General features: G+C 36.6%; 2 protein-coding genes across 2 annotated transcripts in view; both read left to right on the plus strand.

The window, feature by feature from the left end:
* Positions 1-6,595: 6,595 nt before the first annotated feature.
* Positions 6,596-12,962, plus strand: Smp_047440 (hypothetical protein; the record flags this gene model as incomplete). Its single annotated transcript, XM_018795583.1, has 5 exons — positions 6,596-6,648; positions 6,685-6,840; positions 6,885-7,048; positions 10,741-10,941; positions 12,221-12,962. The coding sequence occupies 5 exons, from the start codon at positions 6,596-6,598 to the stop codon at positions 12,715-12,717; spliced, it is 1,071 nt and encodes a 356-aa protein (XP_018649882.1). The 3' UTR covers positions 12,718-12,962.
* Positions 12,963-16,756: 3,794 nt separating this feature from the next.
* The window catches only part of Smp_147570 (hypothetical protein), a gene marked incomplete at its 5' end in the record, with an annotated part of 20,402 nt that continues 9,577 nt past the window's right edge, over positions 16,757-27,581 (plus strand). The window contains 8 exons of the mRNA XM_018795584.1: positions 16,757-16,760; positions 19,321-19,479; positions 20,791-21,030; positions 21,319-21,466; positions 22,421-22,762; positions 24,607-24,717; positions 26,078-26,161; positions 27,015-27,149. Of these exons, the coding sequence (XP_018649883.1) occupies positions 16,757-16,760; positions 19,321-19,479; positions 20,791-21,030; positions 21,319-21,466; positions 22,421-22,762; positions 24,607-24,717; positions 26,078-26,161; positions 27,015-27,149 (1,223 nt within the window). The remainder of the gene's footprint in view (positions 16,761-19,320; positions 19,480-20,790; positions 21,031-21,318; positions 21,467-22,420; positions 22,763-24,606; positions 24,718-26,077; positions 26,162-27,014; positions 27,150-27,581) is intronic.

Consider the following 27,581-nt stretch of genomic DNA (forward strand, 5'->3'; position numbering starts at 1 on the left):
TGTTATTCTAGATTACGTAGTACGAATAATAACGTAATCTAGTATTATAATCTTGGTTATTAGTGTTCACATTTCCTCACGGAATTAGTACTTTAACAAAACTTCTTCATATATATATATACGATTGTACAGCTTGATAATAAATTCGTTGAAAAGAGATCCCTTCGCTGAAATTCGTGTTTTTAAGTTTTATTTAGCTGTAAACATACAAAATCATGTCACATATATTTGTGAATTACGAACTTTAACAAATTCAACAACTTATAATCACTCCATTTCAAATAAGCCGACTTCTACCTTATGCCTAACTTGATATATGCAACGAACTTGTATCCATCAACAACCGGTAAGTATGAATACAAATAGTTGGTCTATCGTACGTCAGAACATTGAGTCTAGGGCATGTCTCTCACAGATTCATTCATGTGCAACGAATTACCGTCAGTAAATTACCGAACTAAATTCAAGACTGAAAAAGATTGATTTCATCTGTATTGCATTCGAATAAACAAAACTGTCCAGAGCGTCAATTAGTCAGTGTTCACTACGTATCTATACGTAGCGGTAGGTGAACCCCCAAAATCAATAGATCTGTAAGTCTTCCACACTTGATGCTGACCACATTAGTTTTACTGGACTCACCTTACTGAAGGCTCTCGATTACGCATCCTCATCAGATCATGAGTGGGTATACAATGCTATTCACCTCCTACAACCGTTAGCCAGCTTAGATCGAACGATTCCCGATATATCGTTAGCCTATCAAATATATATTCGAACTCTTTCATCCCTAACTTCTGATTTGAATTCGTTGGCGTTCTTTTATTATAAAGGTGTTACTTATAAAGACATTGTCAAACTCCGAATACTTGTGGCATCTTCAGGATGCTATTTGGATAAGTGCCGGCATAAAGTGGCGTACCCCGAGGCACTACCTTAGAACCCCTAATTCCTCTTTAGCATGTCAACGAATTACCGAGACTATCTAAGTCGTTGACAATACTGTCTGCAAATATCGTCAAAATCTAGTGAAAAATAATTATCTAGACAGATCACCTTAACTTTTTAACGTGCGCCTTGAGAACGCGAAACTTAATCCTAACATGATTTGCATTTCTTGAACTTTTGCTGTGTTCCTACGCAACAAAAGTATCATTTCTGATCTGAAGAATCTGTCCTGAGCTATATCTCAGGTAGATTACCTTTCTTTTTGAGTTTAATCCAACCTAATAGTCAACTCTGGTTTTGCCTCAGCTTACTATTCGGTTTTTCAGTTCTTAACGTCAGGGCTAGTTTCAATTTATTCTAATCTTTTGTACCACCCATTTTTAGTGTACTGTTTATTTACGGTCGTAGACTTGCTAGGATCTGCAGAACAATTTATGTCATTATAGTCACGAAGAATTGATGCAAACGACCTGGATGCCGCTTTGCTGTTACATCTGGCATGCAGTGCTACCATGGCAAAGGTTAGTTCCACGAATTGTGGACAGATCTCACAAAAACTGCCCACAACAGACTCAGTAAGTCGAATCATAGGTGGATGTGTCATGTGCAACACGAATGCTGAAGCTTCGATGAGCAACATCATTGCCCTCTTGACAGGTCTGAGGAATAAATTGTCAGCAAACGTGAAAAAGGCAGACCTAAATGAGCAGACAAACAAAGACACGAAGTGAAAACAAGAAAAAAGGGATCTCGACAATGCCACTATCGATAGACCGTGTATATATATTAGTGAGAACATGCTGAAACTCAGCTTCATAATATGAACGACGGCGCTAGACTCCCTCAATAGACTTCAGTCTCCCAGCACAGGATCTTAGAATGTAACGGTGGTTCCCAAAAACTCTGTAAGTGATTGGACCTCCGTAAACAAAGTTAAAAAAGACTAGGCGTTATCATTTAAAAAGCTGAACATACCAAGTATTGTGGTGAAATCAACTGGTGATTTAGCCCCACAGTCTCACTCCATGAATGCCCATCTGGTCAGCAAAGAGTATAGGAATCAGAAACGCTCTTCGACCTCTAAAGAACTAGGTACTCAGCCTGAACGTACCCGAAAACCTGGGAAAATAATAACGGAACGTGATGATTATCTCATAATCATGAACCATAAAGACAGCTCTGATCTTCCCTTCAGTTTTCAGGACAAATATGACAGGATGCTCTGGGAAGCGTTTAACAAGAACCTCTAACTTCCAAAAGTAGAGCCTTTGACGGTCACACGGATCACTCAAGGAAATGATCCTAAGCATCAGAATCACCCGAGGCTACTTTGTGTAACAATCACTAAAGCTACAGACGTAGAGGATGTCCTACTACCTAGTCACTTACTGAAATCCGATGGAAACGTAAGAATATTGCCTGGGCTACCGTATTGTGAGCGCGATTTCATCCGGAAGATACAAAGGAATCTCGCGAGTTTTTTCGCGGAAGAAATATCACTTTGCAAAGGGTGCCGGAAAACATGAACCCTGACCACAATAACTCTAACATTCGGGAATGGAAATTCATCAAGCAATTCTTGGAGCTCAAAATACTGACTCAAGAAGGGTTGAGACTAGTCAAGAAGGACGCTGGTGAAGATAACTTACCCATCCTTCCATATGGCGGCTGCAACCTTGGAAGCATTTTGTGCCAACAAACATCGGTTGCCAACTGGAACCCATATGCATCCGAATAGGCCACTTGACCCCGGTATCAAGCACAAAGGCGAGTTGTAGCTGACACATTCCACTTTTGGAATGTTCTGATGATTAAAAACGTGTAAAGGACAGGTGCTACCAACTCGGAAAACCGTGTATTGGTAGGCTATCTTTCCACTCACATATTGCCCATACAGATAATCAGGTTGAGAAAGCTGACGCGTTTCAAATTGAAAGCATAAACAGCTTATATATGAACGCCGCCAGTTCACCGGATAAGATGGATGGACAACGTGAAATCAGTAATGTTAATAATGCTCATCTGATAGAAATATCTGAAACTTGGATATCTTCTCAGTTTACGGACCAGGAGATAGCAATACCCGTGGTGTCTTTGTTTTGCAATGGCAGAAAAGCAGTAATTGGGAGGGAAGTAGTCTTATACTTACGATCTTGCGTGGAGGCACATCAAGTGCACAACAAAGAGCTTATTAATGTTGATGAATCGGTTCGTTGCTCACCAAGATTGTCCACCACCTTGAGGTGTCCAGTTGGAGTTATCTACAGGAAGCCCACTGCTGACATCGAGTATGATGACCGTATGTTGGAAGGATTATCTCGCTCCATTTGTCTCGTATTCATTCATATCCTGATTCTAGTGGATTTCAATCTTCCTAAAGTCAATTTCGTGGAACATACGAATATCGGAGGTGGAGACTCTACTGAAGCTCGGTTCTTCAACCTCATTGAAGATCTGAAATCATTCAAAAATGTGAAATCGGTAACTCATCGGAGAAACAATCAGACTGGGTATTTACAAACGAAGAATTCCTAGTTGACAACCTCTCAATCCTGGATACTCCAGAGGAGAAGAGATCACGCAGTCATAGCCTTTAGTTTTATCAGTAAAACCGAGTTAGGACATGCTACCAACAACTGGTGCTGAAATTTCATACGGTCGAATGCGTCAGCTTTACAGGACAATCTACAGCAGGTGGATTGTTAAGTTCACCCTCAACTTGATGTGGATACTCATTGGGATTTCTTACTGCACACAATCCTATGTACCACAAAGTAGTCTGTCTCTCAAATAGTACTCAAAATCTACAAGAAACCTACGGTCATCAAGAACCGCTCTCTTCGTTTATAGAGCCTCAAAAGGCACTGTTGGGCGGAATACAAACGAACTGATAACAACAGCGCGTACAGTCAATACAAACATATAACAACATATGCACAAAAGCAATAAGAGAAGACAGGCTTCAGTACCAAATAAGGTTTATTGATAAATTGGTCTCCAATCCCAAAAGCTTATTCCGTTACGCAGCTTCTCTTTGACAAGCCAAAACTGGGGCTTCCCAACTGTTAGGTCCTACAAAGCCCGACCAATAACGACGGCGATACCACTAAACTTCTGGCTGAACAGTACTCTCTGACATTTTAACCGACCCACACCAACTATATTGGTGAAAGCTTCATTTGGAACTACACAGGACTTTCCGGGGTAAACCTGAGAGCTGACTTGTTGTGCTGGAAACTGCAGCACTTGGAAAAGACAATTCTCCTGGTTCATAAATGGTTCATTCTGCTATATTGAGGGAAGCGGCTTCAATCTTGACAACACTGCTGAGCGTGATGTTCCCACACTCGCTAAGCCAAAGCACATAATGGGAAGTTCGGGAGCTGGCTCACCATACATCAATGTTCGAAGGAGGTCGACGCGGCGAACCTTCAAGCTACCAACCGGTAGCACTTCTCTCAATACCTTCAAAAATTATGAAGCCCATGATATGCGATGGTATAACGAACATTTATTATCCCTAAACCTCTCTTCACCCCGACAGCACGGTTTCAAGAAGGGCCACTCTTGTATAACCAACCTGTTGACTGAGGTAGACAGATGGACAACCGTCCTTGATGGCAAGAGGAAGGTTGACGTCATTTACCTTGACTTCTCAAAAGCTTTTAACCGGGTCAACCATAAATGTCTTATCATTTAGCTCAAACGACTGGGTATCAAATCACTTCTAATTGACTGGCTCAGTTCATATATAGAAAATCGACATTTTAAGGTCATGGTTAATTTCACTTTCCCTCAGGCTAAGGAATGTCTTGGTGGGTTTCCTCCATGGCTCATTACTAGGGCCTCTTCTTAATTTACATAAACGATCTTTCAAAACAGGTATCGTCTGACATTAATTTTTGCTAATGATGTGAAACTTTGGAGAGAGATGAGCAACCAAGAGGATATACTGACACTTCAGGAGGATCTGATTCGACTTCAAAGTTGAGCGGATGACAACGGACTCACCTTTAACACTTCAAAGTGTAAAGTAGTTCATCTGTGACATTTTGCAGACTATGGTCACAACTTAAGAAACTCCTTCCTAAAAGTATCCGTAGTCGAAAAAGATTTAGGAGTGCTGGTACCCTACGATTTGAAGATTACACTAACTGTGACGAAAATGCCTTTCGAGCAAACATTGCACTGGTAACATTGAAGCGCATTTTCGGCTGGTACCATAGAAGAACTTTCCACATAATCTTAAACAGTTTCATTCGTCCACATTAAGGGTAAGGAAACAGTGTTTTCTCTTACACTCCAACAGGATAAGGACACTCTGGAAAGTATCCAACGGCAAGTCACGAAATCAGTTCGTAGACCTAAATTCAAGCCTTATGAAGAGGGCCTCCAATCACTGAATCTTTATCCATTACGAAATAGGCGTCTTATAGGTAACCTTGCAATGGCTTTCAGAATTCTTAACACTTCTGGGCACCTACTTAAGTTTAGCTCTAACACAAATCTAAGGAGTAAATCCAGAAACTGGAGACACAACACAGCAGAACTGACTGTAGACACAACTTCTACTCCTTAGGAGTTGTCAACTATCGGAATTCGCTGCCTACTGAGTTAGTCCACAACCATTTGAACCATTTGAACATTCTAGCTAACTTAGAGGAATTAGTTAAATGATCCCTGAATTGGGGCGTATAAATCAATTTCAGAAAGTGTGCTAATGCACATCGGACACGGTAGTGGTTACCAATACACCACCAACTGTGTAGGGACAGAAAGACTTGGGAGTAACAGCAAGTCATGAATTAAAAGCAATTTCATATTGCAATGTGGCAATCGCCAAAGGTTTTCGAGCGTTATGGTAGCTTCACTGAGCATTTAAATGGCTTGGTGAGAATATGTTTTGGAATGTAAACCCTGTCTATGTTATATCACACCTAGAGTACTGCATCAAAGTAGCTGGTCTCAATAAGGTCGGTAACACACTCGAGCGTGTTCAAAGTCCGGAAACAAGGTGAAGGGTCTCTCAAAACTGCTTACTGTGGATGCTTGAACACCTAAACCTTTTCATCCTATTTTGTCGTATCCTTAATAACTATGATAACATGTCTTATGTTTTTGCTCCCACCAGAACTAATCATAAGTTTTCAGTTTGGAAAGGACAGGAGGCTTGATGGCCTGTGTTAGTTCTGACAATGGTGGTCTCTCAGTTGATCCAACTTTCTTTTGAAAGAGTCGACGGATGGAGCCTCAAACACGTGCTGAGGTAATGAATTCAACTCTTTGATGATTCGATGGGAAAGTCAATAGTCAGCTGACAAGTAACTTGTTCCGGGCCTTTGGATTTTTTCGGAGTGTCTTCGTAAAGTTTCTGTTTTGGGAGACAAGAAAAATGAGAGCATATCAGGTGCAAATTTATCACTGAACAGTTTGACCATAACAGGAAATTCAAAAGCTGCAATCTAATGCACCCAGAGTGAGATTCCATTTTTCTCATCGAGTGTTCGATGATTTTGACGTCTTGCCTGAAGAAGTGGTATCAGCCCCTTCAATGAACATTCACATGATAAATTGCCGCTACTATATAAGAGGGTTAAACAAATTACCTCGTTACATGCCTAAACATTGCTCAGTTGCTATCGTCTAGATGACAGACAACCAGGATGATATATTTGTCATAGATAAATGCGGTTCATCATTGTAATTCTTTTAATAATGCTGGTAAATATTGTCTAGGGATGACAAACAACCCGATATTACCTATGATTTTACGGAATTAGAAGAGGAATCTCTTACTACCAGCTCCCAAAATCCTAGGAGCCGAAAGCCTGTTTATGGAAAGCGCTATCATGAAGCTGACTTTGACAATAAGTATAGACCCGGAAGGATATCGTTAGTTTTCTTGTTCATTACCCTATGGCTCATTTGAATTTCAGACGAGAACTACGAAAGGCACTAAATCTGAGTAGTCATGATATTCCAATCCACATTTATCGTATGAGAACATTGGGGTACCCTCCTGGTTGGCTGAAAAAAGCTGCTGTTGGTGGCTGTTTACTGATGTTTGATTCAGACAACACGGACAGTTTAGAATCTGAACGTGAGTTGCTCTTTTAAATAGTATATTGCTCATGGCAAGCAGAGAAATTAATGGGCATTAATTAGTTATGGTCACATGTTAGTAGTTATGATTGCTTTGAGCTCGTGATTCCATGTTGTCAGGGGGCCTACCTTGTTGGTCCAAGTCTTGATATCTGTGGTTGGCTATATTCTCATGACTGCATTTCAACATATGCATTAGTTGGGTGCATTCGATTTTCTAGCACAGCTTAAAGCAACGTTTGGCCACAGTTTTGTGCTAAAACAAAAAAGTAGTGGTGATGTCATGGACAGTAAGGCATGTGTCCTTTTAAAAACGCATCATTTAGTAAATTAACGCATTAATCATTGAGATATGAATATTCATTACTGTTTTGTCGTAATAACAGTACTCCGAGTGTATTATCTAGTGATCTTTTTTTTCACAAAAATAGTTGTTAGGTTTAAAACCTTCCCCATTATAGATAAGATGAGCCGTTATTTTAGCCATGTAGTCTTGATAATCCTTCAAAACATTACGAGGATCCTTACATGAAGGTCCAGTTACTCTGTCTTAATTCCTTGGAAGATCAAGTAACGGTGATGTATGCTCTTTTTAAGAGTGGTCGTTCCATTTAATAATTCGTTCATGGATCACCGCAGTTTACTCTAAATTGTTCAAAATCCTTGTTTTATGCTGGGCTGACTTCTTTTGTTTGACGAGTTAGGTTTTCAAACTGGGGTTTCAGTTCTAAGTTCATCGATAACTATTTATATATCATGAAGGTTTTTGCCCAGTGGTAATGTTTCCAGTTTCAAGATAGATAGTAAGGTGTCAGAGTAGTAGGACATGTATTTTTCAAATGTTTCAGGAAATGAGGTGTAAACATTCGTCAGCACCAAACTTTTCATAGACCTCACATACTATGACCACTTCTTTATAATTAAATTGATGTATTTTATCGACCTTCCGCGTTTATCCGTAGAGTTCATGTTTCTAGGAAACGTTTTTTCGTTTCCTGGGAATATGAACACAACCTCGTCCATATAATAAAGTTTATACTATTCTAAAGTGATGTTTCCGGCAAATAAGATCCTAACTTGTTATTTCGTAAGGTGTTTTTGGATATTCACACTTTCCTGTACAGCTCGTAAAATAAACTTTACTACTCAGTGTCGGAAGCTTTACGGAGAATCGGAAAAACAAACGAAGTGTCTCTACCGTCGTGGGGTCTGCATGTGTCAGACAACTAGGGAACTCACTGAGTTATTAACCGAAGGTGAACACCTGTGAAGAAAGCTAATCTTATTTTCCATCAATGAGCTAATGGTTTTTTTTTCGTTATTCAAAGATTGGGAAGCATCTCGTGACAGCGAAGCTTCCTAAAATTATTACCGAACAGTATTTATTAATCTTGCTTATATGCGTGACTAAACAATTTTAAAATATGTATACTGTAGGTTTTCTGCGTATTTTTCTCTTTCATTGACTGGTATAAACACATAGGGCGAAAAGTAAACATCGCAGCCCGATTTTGTAGGTTTGGCAGTTTAATATAGGTAAGAGAAGCTGATTATATCTAGTATTTGGTTTGATCAAAGAGACTTCCAACTTTTCCTTATTTTGTCATTTATTTTCCGACCTTTTCCCACCTCCGACACAGACTTTAGCCCCCAAATGCCCTGGTACGGCCGAGAGTGGGGAGAGTCTACTCTCCCTCTCGAAATGCTCGCACATGGCCAGCGAATATATAGCCTCTGCCAGGGAAGTCCTACTCACTGCCTTCTCGTGGCGGGGGTGTTGTTTACGAAAGTGAGAGGACGAAAAGCGAATGTCCGGCGCTTTAACCGGGTTGGTGGACACGGAGGGTCCACCTAGGGGAGTTGGAGAACCCTGATTCCAAACCAATGGTGCACATGGGCTCCAGTATCCTGATGGAACGAATGGCGGACGAACCTGTCATTGGTCAACGGCTACCATGGGACTGCATCTCCTCACGATGCTCCATTGCCTTGTGGATCAGACCTTTTGGTCAAAGGCTCGGGGTGTGGCCCCCTAAGAAAACCACCTGCTTCGGTTTGGGCACCCGGGCAGTATCACAGCCCACACACACAAATAGTGTGGCGCATATGTACCTGGTGCCCTTTTGTACCAATATATATGTGTTTAAATAAATAAATAAATAAATTCCGACCTTTGGGCTGTCGTTTGTTCCTTCCAGGTTTTTATTTATCTTTATCTTGTGGTTACTAATCTAGATGTGTCTGCATTATTGTGGTAGTAGTATACCTCTTTTTTTATTTTCGTTACTTATGAGTATTTTTCTTCCGGTTATTGGTGCTAATTATTTTCAAATGGCTGACATTACGGCACCCCAAAGGTAATGATACACGACTTCCAACTATTTGATGTCAGGTTTAAACCTACTTCATTCTAGACAACCAGGTCTCTAACTTGTTCACCCAAACCTGTGTTTGGCTAACGAGTTACAGCTGTTTTCCCGTTGATATGCTTATGTTGGCGCCGTACACGTATTATTGGATTGTGTTCTATACATTTTTAGTTTATTAATTACAATATAGATAAGTAACAACAGAGTCGTCAAGAAGCGCTCGACCAGATCTCATTCATTCGCCTAGTTTAAAAATAACTTACTCTGAAGAAGTTCTGCCGTTTCTCAGTGTTCTTAAATCCCTGTAAAGACAGCTGATCGGGATTTTTGTCCATGTGAAACCGTAGCTCCATCAATGAAAGCATAAGAGTTTCCTTTTTATTACTCTCAAAGTTGTCGATAAATTCTCATACGTTAGAGCTATCATTACTATTATTATTTGAACATATAAGCATTGGTACAAGGAGGCGCCAAACAGATTCGCGCCATATAAATCGTTCAATTTGTGTGAGGTTTGAGGTACTGTCCAGGGGCTCAAACCGAAGCAGGTGGGGGGCCACACCCCTAGCCTTTGATCTAAAGGTCCGATCCACAAGGCGGTGGGCAGCGTCAGAAAGCTCAGTCTCAAGATGGCTGGTGACTAAAACTAGGTCCATACATCATCGGTTCTCCCAAAATTATAGAGCTCATGTGCGCCACTGGTTTGGAATCAGGGCTTCCCAACTCCCCTAGGTGAATCCTCCGTACCCACCAACTTAGTTAAAGCTTCGGATATTCGCTTTTCGTCCTCGCAACTTTGCAGACAACACTTCGTCACGAAAAGGCAGTGATTAGGACTTCCCTGGCTGTGGTTGTATGCACGTGGCCATGTGATGACGTTTCGAGTAGGAGAGCTGACCCTCCCCACTGTCGGCTGTACAATGACTTTTGGGGGTTGATAGAATCCTTAACCTCACAATTGTTATTGTTTGAAGTTTATTTTACAAGCATATGTGTTGAGATTTAAATTGCAAATCGCTTTCTGATCACTTTAAAAATCTTTATGCCGTATGTTAGTTGTTCATTAAAAGGGACAATCTTGCTCTCCCATACTCTGGTATGTATTTCGGTCTATTGCTGGGTAATGCTTTATTTGAACACCTTGCACTTTATACACTCGTTTTTCGACCCCGTTCTTTGACTGTATACCTTAAATTTTATCTTAATGGATGCAGATTTCACAGTAATGTGTATCTTGGTTAATTTTACTACAGTGCCCTCATTAAAGTATTACTGTGTAATTTCAATGTACTATCTTCAAAGTTTTGCATTTTTTGTACAGGCAAAGTGTCGTACAACAGAAGCGCTCTTATTGGTTATCCTGGATTTAATGTCGAGTTGGATCGCTCAGTTAGGGATGATTATTTATATTTGAAGTGTCCGCCGATGCAAAAACATCATATGCTGGATAATTTCTATGCTTTTTTGTCTTGCGAATCGTCTGGGAAATCCAATATTACAAGCACAAATGGCAACCACTCACGTAAGTCGTATAAAGCTGGTCAGTATATACATCGGCTGTGTATTTTCTCAGTAGATTCTAGCTTACCGATCCTAAACAAATAATTGTTATTCATTGGCCATCGCAAAATATGAGAAGTAAAAAGCATTTCTTACAGTTTATAGCCAGGATTTTGTAAATTATGTTCGAAAACCTGAAAATATGTGTGGCTCATATCATATACTGTGTTCCTGACATAAAAGTTGTTAAAGTAGAATGACTTGATCTTATTTGTCCTAGTTATCCCCATGTCTTACTTCCAAGATATAATTACTTATTTCCTGTCCATTATTTTCAAGGTTTCTTTATAACATTGTGTTGTAAGCATGAAGTGTTGCTTCCATTTCATCCCGTAATTACACGTCTATGTACCATGAATGTGTTTGCTGGAACATATAGTTTCCTTTTTCGGTCTCCGGTTTCAGTAATGTTCATTTTATGGTCGCTTATGTATGTTGTAAACATTCAGTTTTTGTTGTCCTGTGTGTTCCAATCTTGGGAATTTATCACAATACGGAGTTAGTTGTACAGATAAATGATTTCACAGTGTTTATGGGACTCTATACACACTAACCTACATCAAGCTTTAGATATATTATGGCATTTGCCGATGGTTTTTATTATTTTTTATTTCTTCACCAATATATCATTCTTCGGCTTGTAAAATGTAGATTTCTTGGTCTGTTTGTTTCTGATATTCGGCTACTAAAACTAAGATGTTATTGGTTACTGAGCGTGGACAGATAGACATTCAACTTACTATTTAATATGTGATTTTCTTCCCACTATTAATTCAAATTTTGGACTCAGTTAGTATGGTCTGTCTTTGATTGTGTTAAGCAGGGTATTATCGAGTTTATCGCCTAGTTCTTCATGTTTACTCGTGGATCATATGTCTGGTATAAGATGACCTCAGTTTGTGCCGAACATACTGATTGAGGATCTAGTCTAGTGGTAGTGTAATGTCAGTCTATGGTCGCATAATGATGGTATTTCTGAGCAAAAAGTAATATTTTGCTGTTATATTGATTTCTTTAAGAGTTGTTGGATAGTTGTTTCCTCGGAGATGTTCTTCGGGTCAGCTACTTTCAGTGTACCATATCTCTTAGTTTCCATATGTCGATAAAGACTTTATTTGATTAAGATATCGTGTTTATAAATCCGTAACCATATTTTCAGTTGATACTTGACTACACAATCTTCACTTTTCTGAATTGTTTTGTAAATATACTTGCTGTATCCGTTTTCTTGATTTTAATAGCCTGCGGTAAAAAGAAAACTGTTGAAACTGTTATAACACTTTCCGATTCGGAGTCTGGTGAAACTAATTCAAATAGCTCACAAACGGAAGAGACTCTAGATGAAGCTGAAGAACTTCATTCAAATCCAGATGTTTTGATCGTTCATGAGCCTGAACAGGGAACACCCACACCACTCTGTCCCTTGACTATTAGAAACGATTCTGCTAATGATATTACTGACCAGTCTTCATTTTTATCATCACAACCACCTAAACGTCCTTCTTTGGAAGCTTTCAGTATGGGTATACAACCTTATAGGCCATTTGAAAATCTTCCTGGTGTGCACGGTGGTTATCAACGTGTACTCAACTCACTCAAGAATTCACGTGAGTCTTTAGCATCTCATAGTAATGTATCAGATCCCAAAAATATACAAGATAATGATTATCAGTCGTCATCAGTTCGACTGAGTCGTCACAATAGCAATCACTCCTCTTGTAAAAGCAATCGATATTAAAAAGAATATATACCATTCACTTTTGAGTTTCATTTTATATCCTTCAGTGTTTAAAAACTGAAAAATGTATATATGTGTAAATTATTCTACTCACATTTTAACAGCACGCGTTCCATATATACATGTCCATTGATATCTCTGACTTTGATTTTATTCATTTTTCTGTAAATTAATAAATTCACCTAATTGTTAATATTCATTTGAAAGTGCCATGCATGTCAATTGTTATTAAACATTTGAATATCATCTTCCAGTCTTCTATCTTATGTATTTGTCATTAAAATTTGAATACGACTGGTATGTTATGGTTGATGCATATACTTTTTCCAGAGAGAAAACTCAAAAACTCACTCATAAAAGATTTTACCGGTGGATACATTTACACATCTATTTCGGGGAAATGAAAAGCTTTTATTCTCAAATGCGTTGTATTTGTCGACCAGAGATCTCAATACTTGTACTTGCGCCACAGGATATCAACTTGCTGTTTAGGTTGTGAAGAAACCGATGTATTGATAGGCTGCCCTCTTAAATGGTATATATAATTGTGTTAAGTAGTGGATTGTTACTCAAGGCACTTTTTAAAGATTAAGTTACAGGTGCAAACGTTTCTCCACGTGTTTCGGTTTGGACAGTTTCACTAGATGTCGCGCAAATTTGTAGCTTAAAGTCGACTACACAAACTTGTTCCTGGTTAAAATTATTCTAAAATATAATCAACCCCTTGGAATTTCAGTTTTTCTGCAAGTTCGGTGGTTATTTGTCATTAGACAAATCTTAGCATGCTTCCTATTGAAACTCGGGAAATGTATTTTATAGAGTATCTTTACATGCATAATTTCAACATCATCACATGAAGTCATCTTAAATTCTCGAATCTCATGTAAATCAACAAAGATAAGTAAACTATGGAGATTTGAGAAAGTATTTAGTTAGCTTGTGGAATGAGTGCTCACTAGTGACTTACTCGATTGGTCCGGCGTATATCAGTTCATAACAAAAACTGCTTTTAAATGTAAATAACTAAGAAATAATATGGTTTTGGACATTAAAAGCAACATGAGTAAATAAAGTGCTGTTATGTGTCTGCTTTTCATTTCTTTTAGATTTCTCAAACCTTTTGTCACTTTTCACTAAATCTTACCAAATACATTCTGTAGATACTACTATGGTTTAAGTACACTCTGATTTGTTAAAGTCTATATACACTGTACCTCTTGAACAGAGCATAAATCAAATGCTTTTGAGTAGCTTATTGATGTAGCTGATAGTAAATTATATTTTACTGAGATTATTCGTTTTTATTGATCTTATGATTGTGGAGATATCTTTCATGATGTTGGTAATATACTTGGGGTTGTGGTCATCTTTTCAGCCCATGATTCAAGCAGTTGGCTTGTAACCAACATGTCATAAGTTCGCTCTCTGCTTTAATTACTTATGTTCAAGACAATATATGTGATTTGTCTCAAAATCATGAAAGTCTACACACGGTTGATGAACTGTGTTTTATACGCCCCCAAATGCCCCGATACGGGGAAGCCCTACTCACTGCCTTCTCGTGGCGGGGATGTTGTTTACAAAATTGAGAGGACGAAAAGCGAATGTCCGGCGCTTTAACCGGGCCGGTGGACACGGAAAGTCCACCTAGGGGAGTTGGAAAACCCTCATTCCAAACCAATGGTGCACATGTTCTCCAGTATCTTGAAGGAACAAATGGCGTGTGAATCAATCGTTGGTCACCGGTTACCATGGGACTGCATCTCCTTACGATGCTCCACTGCCTTGTGGATCAGATCTTTAGGTCAAATGCTCCAGGTATGGCCCCCTAAGAAAAAATACCTGCTTCGGTCTGGGCACCCGGGCAGTATAACAGCCCTCACACAAATAAAATGAGATGTGTGTGGCGCATATATATCTGGTGCCTCTTTGTACCAATATTTATGTGTTTAAATAAATAGTAGCTCAGTAACCCACTAACGTATCTTATTCTATGTAGAGAGCTTTAGAGTACTTCTGTAGTATAGGGTGAGTTTTGAGTAACTTGTCAATGTGTCTTTTAGTTTGCTCAAATATTTCATTGAAACATTTTAACGCCACAAATTCTTTGCAGGTAAAAAGTTGCTTTTTAAAAGTAGTGAAAGTCGATTTTGAGATAAACATCATACACTAAAATGTTTTGTTCATAAGTACTTATGTTATTTGGCTGATCTTAAGAAAATCAGTAGGAAATATTTTATCTTTTTTTTGCTGTGCAACCTTATTATGTTAATATGCACTTAGTGGTGTGGTTCATACTCGGTCTCAGTGGTATGAGTGGATTTATACCCTATCTCATCAGCCCTTGTGGTCTGGTGTGTGACGAAATCTCAGCACGGATACAGAAGGCTCGTCTAGCTTTCGCAAACTTGCGTCATTTATGGCGTAGGCGAGATATCCGTCTAGCAACAAAAGGACGGGTTTACTGTGCAGCAGTTCGTTCCGTCCTACTTTATGGCAATGAAACATGGCCGATAAGAGTAGAGGATATTCGTAGGCTACTAGTGTTCGATCATAGGTGTCTTCGACGCATTGCTCGTATATCCTGGGACCACCGGGTAAGTAATGCAGATGTTAGGAAACGGGTACTAGGTAAGGATGGCAAATCGATTGATGAAGTAGTGAAACTTCACCAGTTGAGATGGCTGGGACATGTGTTACGTATGCCCAACCACCGACTGCCCCGACGTGCAATGCTTTATGGGGTAGGAGCAGGTTGGAAGAAAGCTAGGGGCGGCCAGACCAAAACATGGCATAAATCCATGAAGTCACTGACAAGTGAGCTGGGCCATGTTGGTAGGTATAGACTACCTGGTTGGGATTCGCGAGATGATAGCAACCGATGGTTAGAGACCTTGAATGACATGGCTCAAAATCGTTTGCAATGGCGAAGGTGCATCCACTCTTTGTGTTCTACCAAATTCTAATCTGAATCCTTCATGACTGTATCCTTTTTCTCTTTCCAAATTTATTTCATTGTATTATACTCCTTCAATAACATCTTCAAACCCTAATCTTTCATATTAATGCTTACACTCTTACTACTTCTACCAATATGGGATTTGAATCGACAACTGCATCTCTGTGCTAATTTGGTATGGCAACTCGAACTGATGTACGTACGTACGAAGTTCTACGTTGTAACTGACTGACTATCTCCCTCTAAAGTTTATGTTTTATTATTATCTCATTCTCTTTGACTTGGAAAACGTTTGAACTATAACTCTCTTTCAACCTATAACCTGAACAATATATTTACATCCTTTTTCAGTAGTTACTCGGTTTAGCTGTTTTTATTTATAGTACTTTATAACTTCAAATAAATCAAATTCAGTCTGTTTGTTCATGTATATTTTCCGAGCTCATGTTGGTGCTCTCATATAAAGTTTTTATAAATAAGCATTGTTTTTGACCATTCTTTAAGATATTGCACATAATTTCCAACATTCAGGTCGTGTAACTATTAACTTTGCAGATCATTTTGTAAATATACAGAGCAACTTATGCTCAGTTTTTCCTATAAAACGGATTTTTATTGAGTGGCTTTTTTCCTAAGATGCTCGTCACACATTGCAGTATTGAAAAAAATGTGTTTATCCACTAATAATAGGCTCTTAAAACAATAAGAAACTTGAAAACTTCCGTTACAGAAATACGGAACTAGATTGCGATAGTAATATAAAGGCAGTTCATATGACTGTCTTGAGTTTTACTATTCGCATTAATAGATGCTTTTCGGCGGATGTATAGAGTATTAGGCTTTTCAAAACTTTATATTTAATGACCAGGGGTCTAGGAATCTGCAAATTTATCTATGTATAATTTATGCAATACAAGGTATTTGTAACATTTCCATGCCACTTTAGCGGCTTTTACGTTTCGCGTTTCCGATTAAAATAAAATGGAATTAATTTCAAGATATTGTTGGCTTTACGAGTTGCGTCAGTGTACTATTAAAAATCTGTAAATGAAACAGCTGTAAACAGAAAAAAGTTAAGATATGTGTATTTACTTTTCTTTGGTTTTCCAAACTTTTACCAATAAACGTTTAGTCTATATGTCCGGAAAATAATTTTAACAGTCTGTTTGTTTGGCTGGTTGATTATTGTCCGTATAATCAGTTTGGTCGGACTATTTTTCATCTATCGTACCATGGGACTCGAATACTGAATCAGACGTAAATCTCCGCTTACTGTAACCGTAAACAAATGTCCCTGTGTTAGTAATATAAAAGTTAGTAATGATTATCCGCTTAATAAATGATTTGTGGAGGTTTACAGGGTTTGAAGGTAGTTTCCATCTCACACTAATATCATTTGGGAAACCATGCAAACAATCAAGGTAATGTGGATGCGTATTGATGATGTTGGATAACGGTCGCACCCTACCATGACCTGTATAAAGTTGGAAAGTGTGAACTATTTGATTCTTAACAGTATCAGGCTAGCTGCACAGCGGGAAGGTTTTTATGCTCTTTTGCTGAGTCGCGTATGTGCACTGATATGGAGCCCTGTAAACTAAGCTGAAAAAAGTCTCCATTGTTCCCTAATTTTAAATGTTTGTAAGTAATTTTCATTTACACTTGCTGATTTAATTGTGAATAATGTGTAGAAGAATTTCTATTGGAGCTACCCACTTTGTGTGATGTATTTCAATTATCTCTGTCTGTTTTGGTATAGTTAACATAAAAATAGATATATTAAAATGAGATGTACATGGTTTTTCCTATATATGTCGGGCATCGTAAACACAGACTAGTATTCACAAAATAAAGGTTGATCCCCTAATGTATTTTTTATATAATTCTGTTTTCTATTCCAAGAAGTAAATGCATCATGATTTCAAAAAGCAAGAATTTCAAACGAAAATCAAATCATATTCAATTAACTGAAAAAGAAATCAACGATTTCATCGCACACAGTGATGATGAAGAGACTGATGGTAGTGAAAGTGATTGGGATGATATGGGTGAAACTGATTTGTCAACTATTCTTTCAAGTTCAACGACTAATACAAAGGATAATACTGTTAGCAAGTTATCCAATGAGATAGCTACATCATCTAATCACAAAATAACTTGTAATATTACCAAAGGTAGGTTTATTTTATTTATTTATTTAAACTAATATTTGAATAATACATGCATACGGGGAATTCTACCTGGTTAAATAATACATGATGGAAATAAAGCTATTTTATTATATCAAATTGATTGTATTGGTCTGCCGAATTTTTATGCTCCAGTTGTATACAATAAAGACTAATATTGGATAGTGATGGAACCATTTACCTGTTGGTTAAACGTTACACTTTCAAACAGTAGATGATATGTACGAGTCCCACTTTACTTAATAAAGTTTGAACGGCTGAATTCTGTCTTTACGTTTCAAATAATAAATTTACTTTATAGCATAATATATATAATGAGTTGGATTATCATGGTTACTATTATTATTATTATTACTACTACTACGTTAAATCCATAGTTTATTTTGTAAACTGTTAATTGTTTTCGTTTGACTGTACTGATTAACTTGTCGTGACAACGTCTGTTTACTTGATTCATGTTGTATTTTGTCCTTTAAGAAAACAATGCTTATAAAGATAAAGTGGATCCATTTTTAAATAATCAGTCGTGCATTAAAGAATTGTATCATTCTATAATTTATCAAGTGAAGATGGGCTATAGAGTTAATTTCGTTGTCACGGTTTAACATTGAATAATAATTCAGTGTGTATATACTTCAGTACAGTTAAGAGCATATCATCAAAGTTATGTAGCAGAAGGATAGAACTATTATCTGATTTTTTGGTAAGACATGTTTTTCACATGTGTATTAGTTTCTTGTATTTAACGTGGTTATTAAGAAAAATATTTTAATGAAGTAGATTTTTTTTACCTGTTACTCGAATCTAACTATATATCATTTCTAGCCACTATATATTTGAAATTGTTTATTCAAGTTAAGTTATGTGGTACTTTCCGATTGTTCTCTAAAAAAGCACCATGCTTTATGGTGTAAGAGTAGGTTGGAAGAAAGCCAGGGGCGGCCAGACCAAAACATGGCATAAATCCATGAAGTCACTGACAATTTGAGTGAGCCATGCTATTAGGTGTAGACTACCTGGTTGGGATTTGCGAGATGATAGCAATCGATGGTTAGAGACCTTGAATGACATGGCTCAAAATCGTTTGCAATGGCGAAGGTGCATCCACTCTTTGTGTTCTCCCAGATTCTAATCTTCTGAATTCTTCATGTCTCTATCTTTTTTCTCTTTCCAAATTTATTTTATTGGATTATACTCCTTCAATAACATCTTCAAACCATAATCTTTCACATAATGCTTATACTCTTACTACTTCTACCACTATGGGATTTGAATCGACAACTGCATCTCTGTGCTAATTTGGTATGGCAACTCGAACTGATGTACGTACGTACGAAGTTCTACGTTGTGAATGACTGTCTTGACACATAAGAATTTTCGAATATCAACTTCAGATTTAGTCTGTTACTGATGTAGTTTGTTTTATATGCTTTTACAAATCTGCACTTAAATTAGATATTGGTGTCAACGAGTTGTTTGGCTCGGTACCTTCCAATGTGTTATTGAATGAAAAAGAAATCAATCCAAATATGCATGAACTGTTCGGTGAGGCTAATTTAAGTGACGATAGTAGTGATGATTATGATATTAATCAATTTCACGGGATCGAAGACGGTTAGTTATTTTGCAAATTTTAATGTATAGAATTATTATTGTCTGCAAAAATTGTGGTTTTTGATGTAAAATGATATTTATTAGGAAGTCACCAGCTGCCTAACTATGTTAACACTACCCTCCTCTCGTCAATATATAGCATCAGCTTAAAAATTTTGTGCCCGTACATTTTGAAAGTAGCTCGTTGTTTACTAGCTCCCGGGTCGATTAACAACTAGTGAAGTGGTGACCTAGTGGTTAGGACGTTTGAATTCTGGCAGCTACTTCCGAGGACCGGACTCCGCTTCAACTTCTTCCGTTTAGGCAACTGAGTAGTATCATTAACCCTTATACCTACTGTGTTTCATACTCAGTTAACCTGATAAATGAGTTCACAGAACTTTAAAAAGGTTGCTGGAAATAGCTTAACTGTATCAAGAAGCCAATTCGTGAAGACTGTTCAATTGAGATATGACTTATATAGTTTTGGTACTGTGTAAACATGTTTCACTGCACAACCATGCCGTAAACGAATGGACCTGAATGACCAATAATCTATCTTCCTATTTAACTATTTTTATAATGCCTTCAGCCATTAGTAAACATTATGACCAATAGCTCAATCGAAGAGTCAGTTTTCATTATTTTATATTATTATTATTAGCTCTATTCAATATTATATTTTTAGTACAATATAGAATTCTCAGCACAAAATATTTCAACAAGTCCCTGTTTCTTACTTCTTGGTCGATTATGACGGTAAATATTGAGTGATCACCAGTTAGAAGTTAGCAATCCAATAAATTAACATCTAAATAATGTACATTTCGCTGTATATTACCAGCAACCACGATATCTCTGATTGGGCCTTCTGTAACTTGTACAACGAAAGGTTGTACAATTTTCAGAAACGCACCTGAATAGGTTATGCCATTAATAGCCATAATTAATGTATTAAAACAAACAAAATTAGATAAGTTGTGGAAATATCTAGATAGCAGGAACAGGTAGCCCAGATGTTTTCTTAACCTCATAGTAGTACACTCTCCTTAACTTTCGTATCATAACTAGCGTTCTTTTAGCATGAAAAATTGATAAAAACTTACTAAAATTAACACAAATTTATGACGTTTATGGTCTACCAGCAACTATTTGGGCAAGGGGATCACAACAGTACGCTTCTGCGGTTACTTTTAATCCTATCAACTGCCCACTTTTAAAATACTAAAATGGTAATATACATCATTTTCAAAAGTTAGTTCATTTTGTGATAAATCATATCTGCTTATTATTCTATACATTTATTTCAGTCTTCTTTTATTGCATAAATAGATGAAAATGATCGTGAACTTACAGAAAATGGAGCTAGTATCCAGAAAAGTTTATCAGTTATACAACATTTAGAAAAAGATAAATTAATTGAACGTCATGTTAATAACATAATTCAACTAAATGAAGAGGTAACAAAAAGGAATTCTGCATCATCGTCTACTTTCAATGAAAGTAATAATAAAAATAATAATTCAGTTAGTATTGCTTTGGCAGCCTGCGCCTCACGACGTCAAAAAGCAAGTGAGTTTCAAATGACAATATTTACTTCTTGTTGAATTTCTAATTACGTTTTGTTTTCTAGTGTTTAATACATAAGATCATGTTTTTCATGAAGCTTGTCTTGTAAAAATAACTAAATTGCACACACCAATCATTTAGTAGATAGTGAACATAAAATGAAAATTTGTTTACCTTTCAAAATTTTTCTATTACACACTTTTGAATCTGTTTAGTTTATTACATAATCATGATACTTATTGTAAAACTTGTTAACTTATTCATTTAGCATATTTTTGTTTGTTTTTATAGTCTCTGCACTGAACAAATCTTCATTCACTCCTAACCTTGTCGTTTCAGCTAAATCCACTGCTATAACACCTGTTTCAAATAGTAACAATCAATCAACTTCAGTTGATAAAGATTGTTGGCTTGCGATCCCTACAAAACTTAGAGTTTAGTAAGTTTTATTGATTATTTTTTGCTTCTTTTCCGCTAACTGCATTAAGTAATGGTTGTCAATGCTAGGTAAATATATCAGTTTTTGCTAATAGTCACGAATATCTCTTAATTTATTTGAGCTTGAAACTATTAGTCATTAGAACTGATTTTCAGTGCTTTTCACACTATTTATTTATTTGAACACATAAACATTAATCCAATACAAGGGGGCGCCAGATCCATATGCACCATACAAATCTCATTTGATTTGTGTGAAGGCTGTGATGCTGCACGGGTGCCCAGACCGAAGCAGGTGGAGGCCATACCTGGAGCATTTGACCTAAAGGTCTGATCCACAAGGCAGGGGAACATCGTGAGGAGATGCAGTCCCATGGTAACCGGTGACCAACGATTGATTCATACGCCATTTGTTCCCTCAGGATACTGGAGCCAGCCCATGTGCACCATTGGTTTGGAATGAGGGTTTTCCAACTCCCCTAGGTGGACTTTCCGTGTCCACCAACCCGGTTAGAGCTCCGGACATTCGCTTTTCGTCCTCTCAATTTCGTAAACAACACCCATAGTGCGAGAAGGCAGTGAGTAGGACTTCCCTGACAGAGGCTGTATACGCGTGGTCGTGTGAGAGCATTTCGAGAGAAAGTTTGGACTCTTCCCACTCTCAGCCGAACCAGGGCATTTGGGGACAAAACTTCCTGTAAATTCATATTGCAAGAGTCAGTGGGTATGCATTATTTTGGGTGTGATCCAAAAGAATGTTTTTCACGATATCATCTATGCTTAGTAGTTTTTTAAATAACTAGTTAGGAACATTGATTTATTTGCTGATGATTGCACAATTGATAACCTGTTAATTATGGTGATGAAATGTGTTTCGAATACTCATTGACTATGCGCTTCACTGTATGTAATCTCATTCCAGTCGGCCACGAATTTCCTCTGAACTATGGTCCAGTAGAACTTCTGATCGTGAGGTTCTCACTCTACCTCAATATATTCAACGTCATCGTAACCACCAATTTGTCAATAACGCTAAAAAGTCTTTTACCAGTGAAGCCGTTGTGGTTGGTGTCATTGGATCCAAATTGCCTCCACGTCGCTCTCGTAATGACCGCATCTATTCTGTCTGGTGTCTAAGTGACCTGGAAAATATTGGTCCTGGATCTTCATCAGGGTGTTTGAAACTGTTTTTGTTTGGTAACTGCCATGAGAAATTGTGGAAAGAGCCTGAAGGTAGTGTGGTTGCTATTCTAAATCCTCGCTCACTTAGCTCTGGGGAAGTAAGTGCTTATTCTAGGTGAATAGTTTTTTTAAGAACAGTATCTTTTAATTATTATTCCAGTCCGGTCGATAAACAGGATTGGTTGTTGGAGATTTTGGATGATATGACTCGGAATCAACCACAATTGGATAGATGCTTTTGTTTTCTGTCGTCTTCTCGATCTTAATTCCCAGTATTCCCTTATAAATACCTTCGCGTTGTATTTTTGTACGATATTCTTAATGTTCATGTTAGCGGGATATAGATTCGATTAAAGCGTGTTCCGCGCAGGATCGTGTTGGGGGCACACTGATCGACTATTTCTTAATCAATCACCAGATAGTTTATAAAAACCTTTCTGTTTTTCTTAAAGTAACATCCTACCATTTTTGAATTATTGTAATTCCGTGAGTTAGTGTTTCTTGATGATGATATTTTTGTTTACTAAGTAGATACATTTATTTCCCTTTCCACAAACACTCTATATGTTTGTTATGACATCCACTGAAAGCATTGTAAACATCAGTACTGCTAGCTTGATATTGCAAACATTTTGATTTCTGTTGCAATACTCAAGCGTTCAAAGTATTTGAAATTGTAATTTGATTGCTGTTGGTATTTCAATAGCTGGTTGTCAAGTAATAGTAAAACTCAAGAATATCATCATAAATTTGCTTACGTTGATCTGCTTCAATTTTTTGTACGTGTGTAGCTCAAAAATGAGTACGTAAAGCTATGCTTGTCTATTGGCCAGGAATTGATGCTAAACTCCAACATGTAAGCGTAAATAATCTGTGAAGTTGAGAAGTCATTTTAAAAATAAGTCTAGTTATGTAACTTTGGAAACCACGATTCTGTTCCACGTTGTGTAAAAATAAATGAAAATTTTGAAGATGTACTAAAAATTTTCATCGTGGTTTATCACTTTGTGCTATGCTTCAAGTATTCTGAGAACAAATTTTTTATAACGAAGTTCATAAACTTACACATATCACATTGACTTTTAAAAGTGGTACAAAATAATAAAGTTAATGATAATTGATAAGTCTTGTTGATTGTACGCTATATTCGGATCCTAAGCTAGTCTCGTAACCCCCAAGCTAGAACTACACAGCGACTTGAACACGAGAGAAAAGGCACAATATATGCGAGAAGCACTTTACTCCAAAGGTCTCTTTATGTACAGAAAATATAGGGTTTTTGTGGTATTTTAGAAGTCCTTAGGTTTTACTGAAAATTCTAGAATACTACTAAACATAGTAGCAGTGTAGTAACCAACCAATCAGAACCCCTACATGTGATTTTTCATTTTCGCTATGTTTTCTAGCAAAACTTCCAATCAAACGCTGATTGGATAAAATGCTTCTTAATGTATCCTGAGCTTGTCATGTCTATTGCAAGTATTTGCAGGATCATCCCAACAATAATAATAAGGATAATTATCGAAACTAAGCACCAATCTTAGTTAATGTATGAATACTGATGGTACGATGAAGAATTTCTTTAAAAATCGACATAAGTTTATCAGTTTTTCATTTGTAAACAGATAACTACATTTACAAGAAACAACAGTTCAATATCTTGATTCATTAAGTTTGTTTTTTCACCTTTTTTTCTTCTAATTAACCTTCATCATTAAGTAATTAGATTGTTGACTCAGTGAATAAACAATTGGTATCTCAATCTGTTTATTACAGATTAGAATCCTTATTTATTTACTTTACTTTGAACAACGATATACTATCACTAGTTCTCAAGCTGTGTACACATGTTGATCAAATTTATGTTGACCTTTGTATTCATATCGGTTGTTTAATCTTTCATTTTTTTTTACAATTAATATTTCCAATTTAGTCATTTACAGATGATAAAGATGTTAGCATTACACTGGAATCACCATTACATGTTATGATCTTAGGTGAATCGCCTGATTATGGAATTTGTAATGCAACAACAAAATCTGGTCAATCATGTTTTCATGTTATCAATAAGTAAATGGGTTATGTTTTCTTCTTTTTCTATTCTGTTTCACTTTTATTTGTTAAAGTTTTCTAATAATATTTTTATGAATAAACTTATTTTTATGATAAACTAACACCGGAAACACTTAGTTGTTTCATAAAAATGTTGTTTACGAAATTGAGAGGACGAAAAGCGAATGTCCGGCACATTAACTGGGTTGGTGGACACGGAAAGTCCACCTAGGGGAGTTGGAAAACCCTAATTCAAAACCAATGGTGCACATGGGCTGGCTTCAGTATTCTGAGGGAACAAATGGCGTATGAACCAATCGTTGGTCACCGGTTACCATGGGACTGCATCTCCTCACGATGTTCCACTGCCTTGTGGATCAGATCTTTAGGTCAAAGGTTCTGGGTGTGGCCCCCTAAGTAAACCACCTGCTTCAGTTTGGGCACCTAGGTAGTATCACAGCCCTCACACAAATCGAATGATATTTGTGCGGCGCATATATATCTGGTGCTTGTTGTACCAATATTTGTGTGTTTAAATAAAATAAAAATGTTTAAACTTTGTGATCTCCCCTGTCAGATTAGATTTAATGGCTACTTAGTAATTAAATTATAATATATTTGTGAATAGAATTTTGAATTTCTCATGTTTTGTTACTTAGTGTAAGTCATTTCATCAGAGTGAGTAAATAAGTAATTTTCTTTACTCAAAATCCCACTAATTAGATGGGATATTACAAATACATCAATATTTTATTATCAAATTTCTACCGAAGGCTTAAATTTTTTTGAAATTAAGTGCTTCTCATTAGTTGATATATTTCGCATTCAACTATTTTAAAATGCAGCATTATGTGTGAACGTTCGGATTTCATTTCTACTTGATTCCTCCACACAGTTCATTGCAAATTCAGTAGATTTACCATCGTTTGCCAATAGTTATTAGTAAATTTTAAGGTATCAACCGAAGTAATAAGTTCCTGAAGACCGTTAGCTGTGACGCTAATTTCAATTCTTGTACTGATTAGTCAATAATCGTAAATGTGTGATCTCGTGTGTTGTTAAAGGTTATCACTTCCCATTTGCCCACACCGTTCTCTAACCAACTTACCTGTCATGGTAGGATCTAAAACAACGAATTTTCTAGCTAATTTAGATCTATTGCGTTCTCATGTAGATAATATTGACCACCGTTTTAAGATAGCAACTGTAGTTGGGGATTAACTGTCATGTACTTAGACAGTAAATTCAGATGTTAATTTGAACGTTAGGAATAAAACTTACCAATTTTTCATGAAGTTACTACTAATGGTTGAAGGTTTTTGATGTTCTTTTAATACTTCATGTATTTTGTGTGTTTTCCTTTATCTTGTATCTTCAGAAGCATTTGTCGCTTTTGTGATTTTCATGTGAAAAAAGCTTATATCGAGGCAAGTACATCGCGTCCAGGATTTGTGAGTGCAAGGTAATAAAACTTCATGTAAATAACACTATAACTGCAACTCCTTAATGCCATATATATATATATATATATATATATATATATATATATATATATAGTTTAGTGGTTTGATTTATTCTGTTATCTTGAATCTCACTCATCTTAGAAAGATCTAAACACTTACGTTATAATACGATAACGTGGTTCATATCTCTGTTGATTCCTAAATAGTGAACTGGTAGCATTAAAAATTAATGACATCATATTGTAGGAAAGTTCTTTCTTAGTTAAAACTGTAAATTTTCATATTCAAACTACCCTCTACCTGATACCCATAACAATTAACTTTCGTACTAAATGAAATCTGCCTCAAGACTAAACATAGGTGTAGACTTACATCAAACTAAGTTACGTGCATAGAATAAACTCTAAACTCTATTTAGTAACTTTTAGTGTATCTTCAGTTGTAACAAGTTATTTAATTTCAAATGCATCTGTATTATATTGGTTAATTCACTGTGATATTGTGCTCAGCGATCAATGCCAAATTTGATCAAACAATCCTTAATAATTTCATTAATATCTAACTGAATTACCTTTAATTCATATTCAATTCTTCTGGAGGTCTCTATCAAAAAAATACTTCACACAAACTTGGACTTCTTATTCTATTCATTTAGATTTCTAAGCTTCACACAAATAAATGTATTTCTAATAACTGTCATATGTTATTTTTATAATATGTAAAATCTTTCTTGAGAAAATAGTTAACCTTGCTTTGTTAATGCTAATACCTTCAGCTGTTTTAAAGTTCATTGAATTATATACCAACTTTTGTTCTAGATATCTCTTTTCATTATTTTTTTTCTTAAAATAGTTTACCAGGATTCGGTGGACAACAACGAAAATCACGATATACTGGTGATCGTCCCCCAGATACACCTGAACCAGGTGTATTTACACTTCCCATAAATACAAATTTTTTGGTCGATAATTGCTACAAACCTGTTGTGTACGTGGTAGGATTGAAATTTATGATAAATAGAATTCTTGATTTTTATATTTTCCGGAAATTGTGTTTTTCGTAACATTGAACATTGAATAGTGTGTTATTTCTGTGTATTGGGATCTGTTACACTTGCTGTTACTTCGTTTCAACTAAAAAAAGCCTACATTTGAATGATAACGGAGAAATAAATACATCAGTAAAGTAGTTTTTTCTAAGACAATTTCATTTCTGTTCTATTCGATTGTTTTTTTTATTTTATTGTCTACTGTGTGTTATGCTCATTTCTTACATTTTGTTACTGTAAACGGGATAACATATTTATGGGAATAAAGTAGTACGCAGAACCATAAAATTAAAAGTTTTTTTGTAAATGTGTATTATCATAGTTAAAATCATGAGTTAAACGAAGCTAGACCACCATGGAAAACCTGGAAG

Source organism: Schistosoma mansoni, chromosome 2 (genome assembly GCF_000237925.1).
Source record: "Schistosoma mansoni strain Puerto Rico chromosome 2, complete genome".
NCBI lineage: Eukaryota > Metazoa > Platyhelminthes > Trematoda > Strigeidida > Schistosomatidae > Schistosoma > Schistosoma mansoni.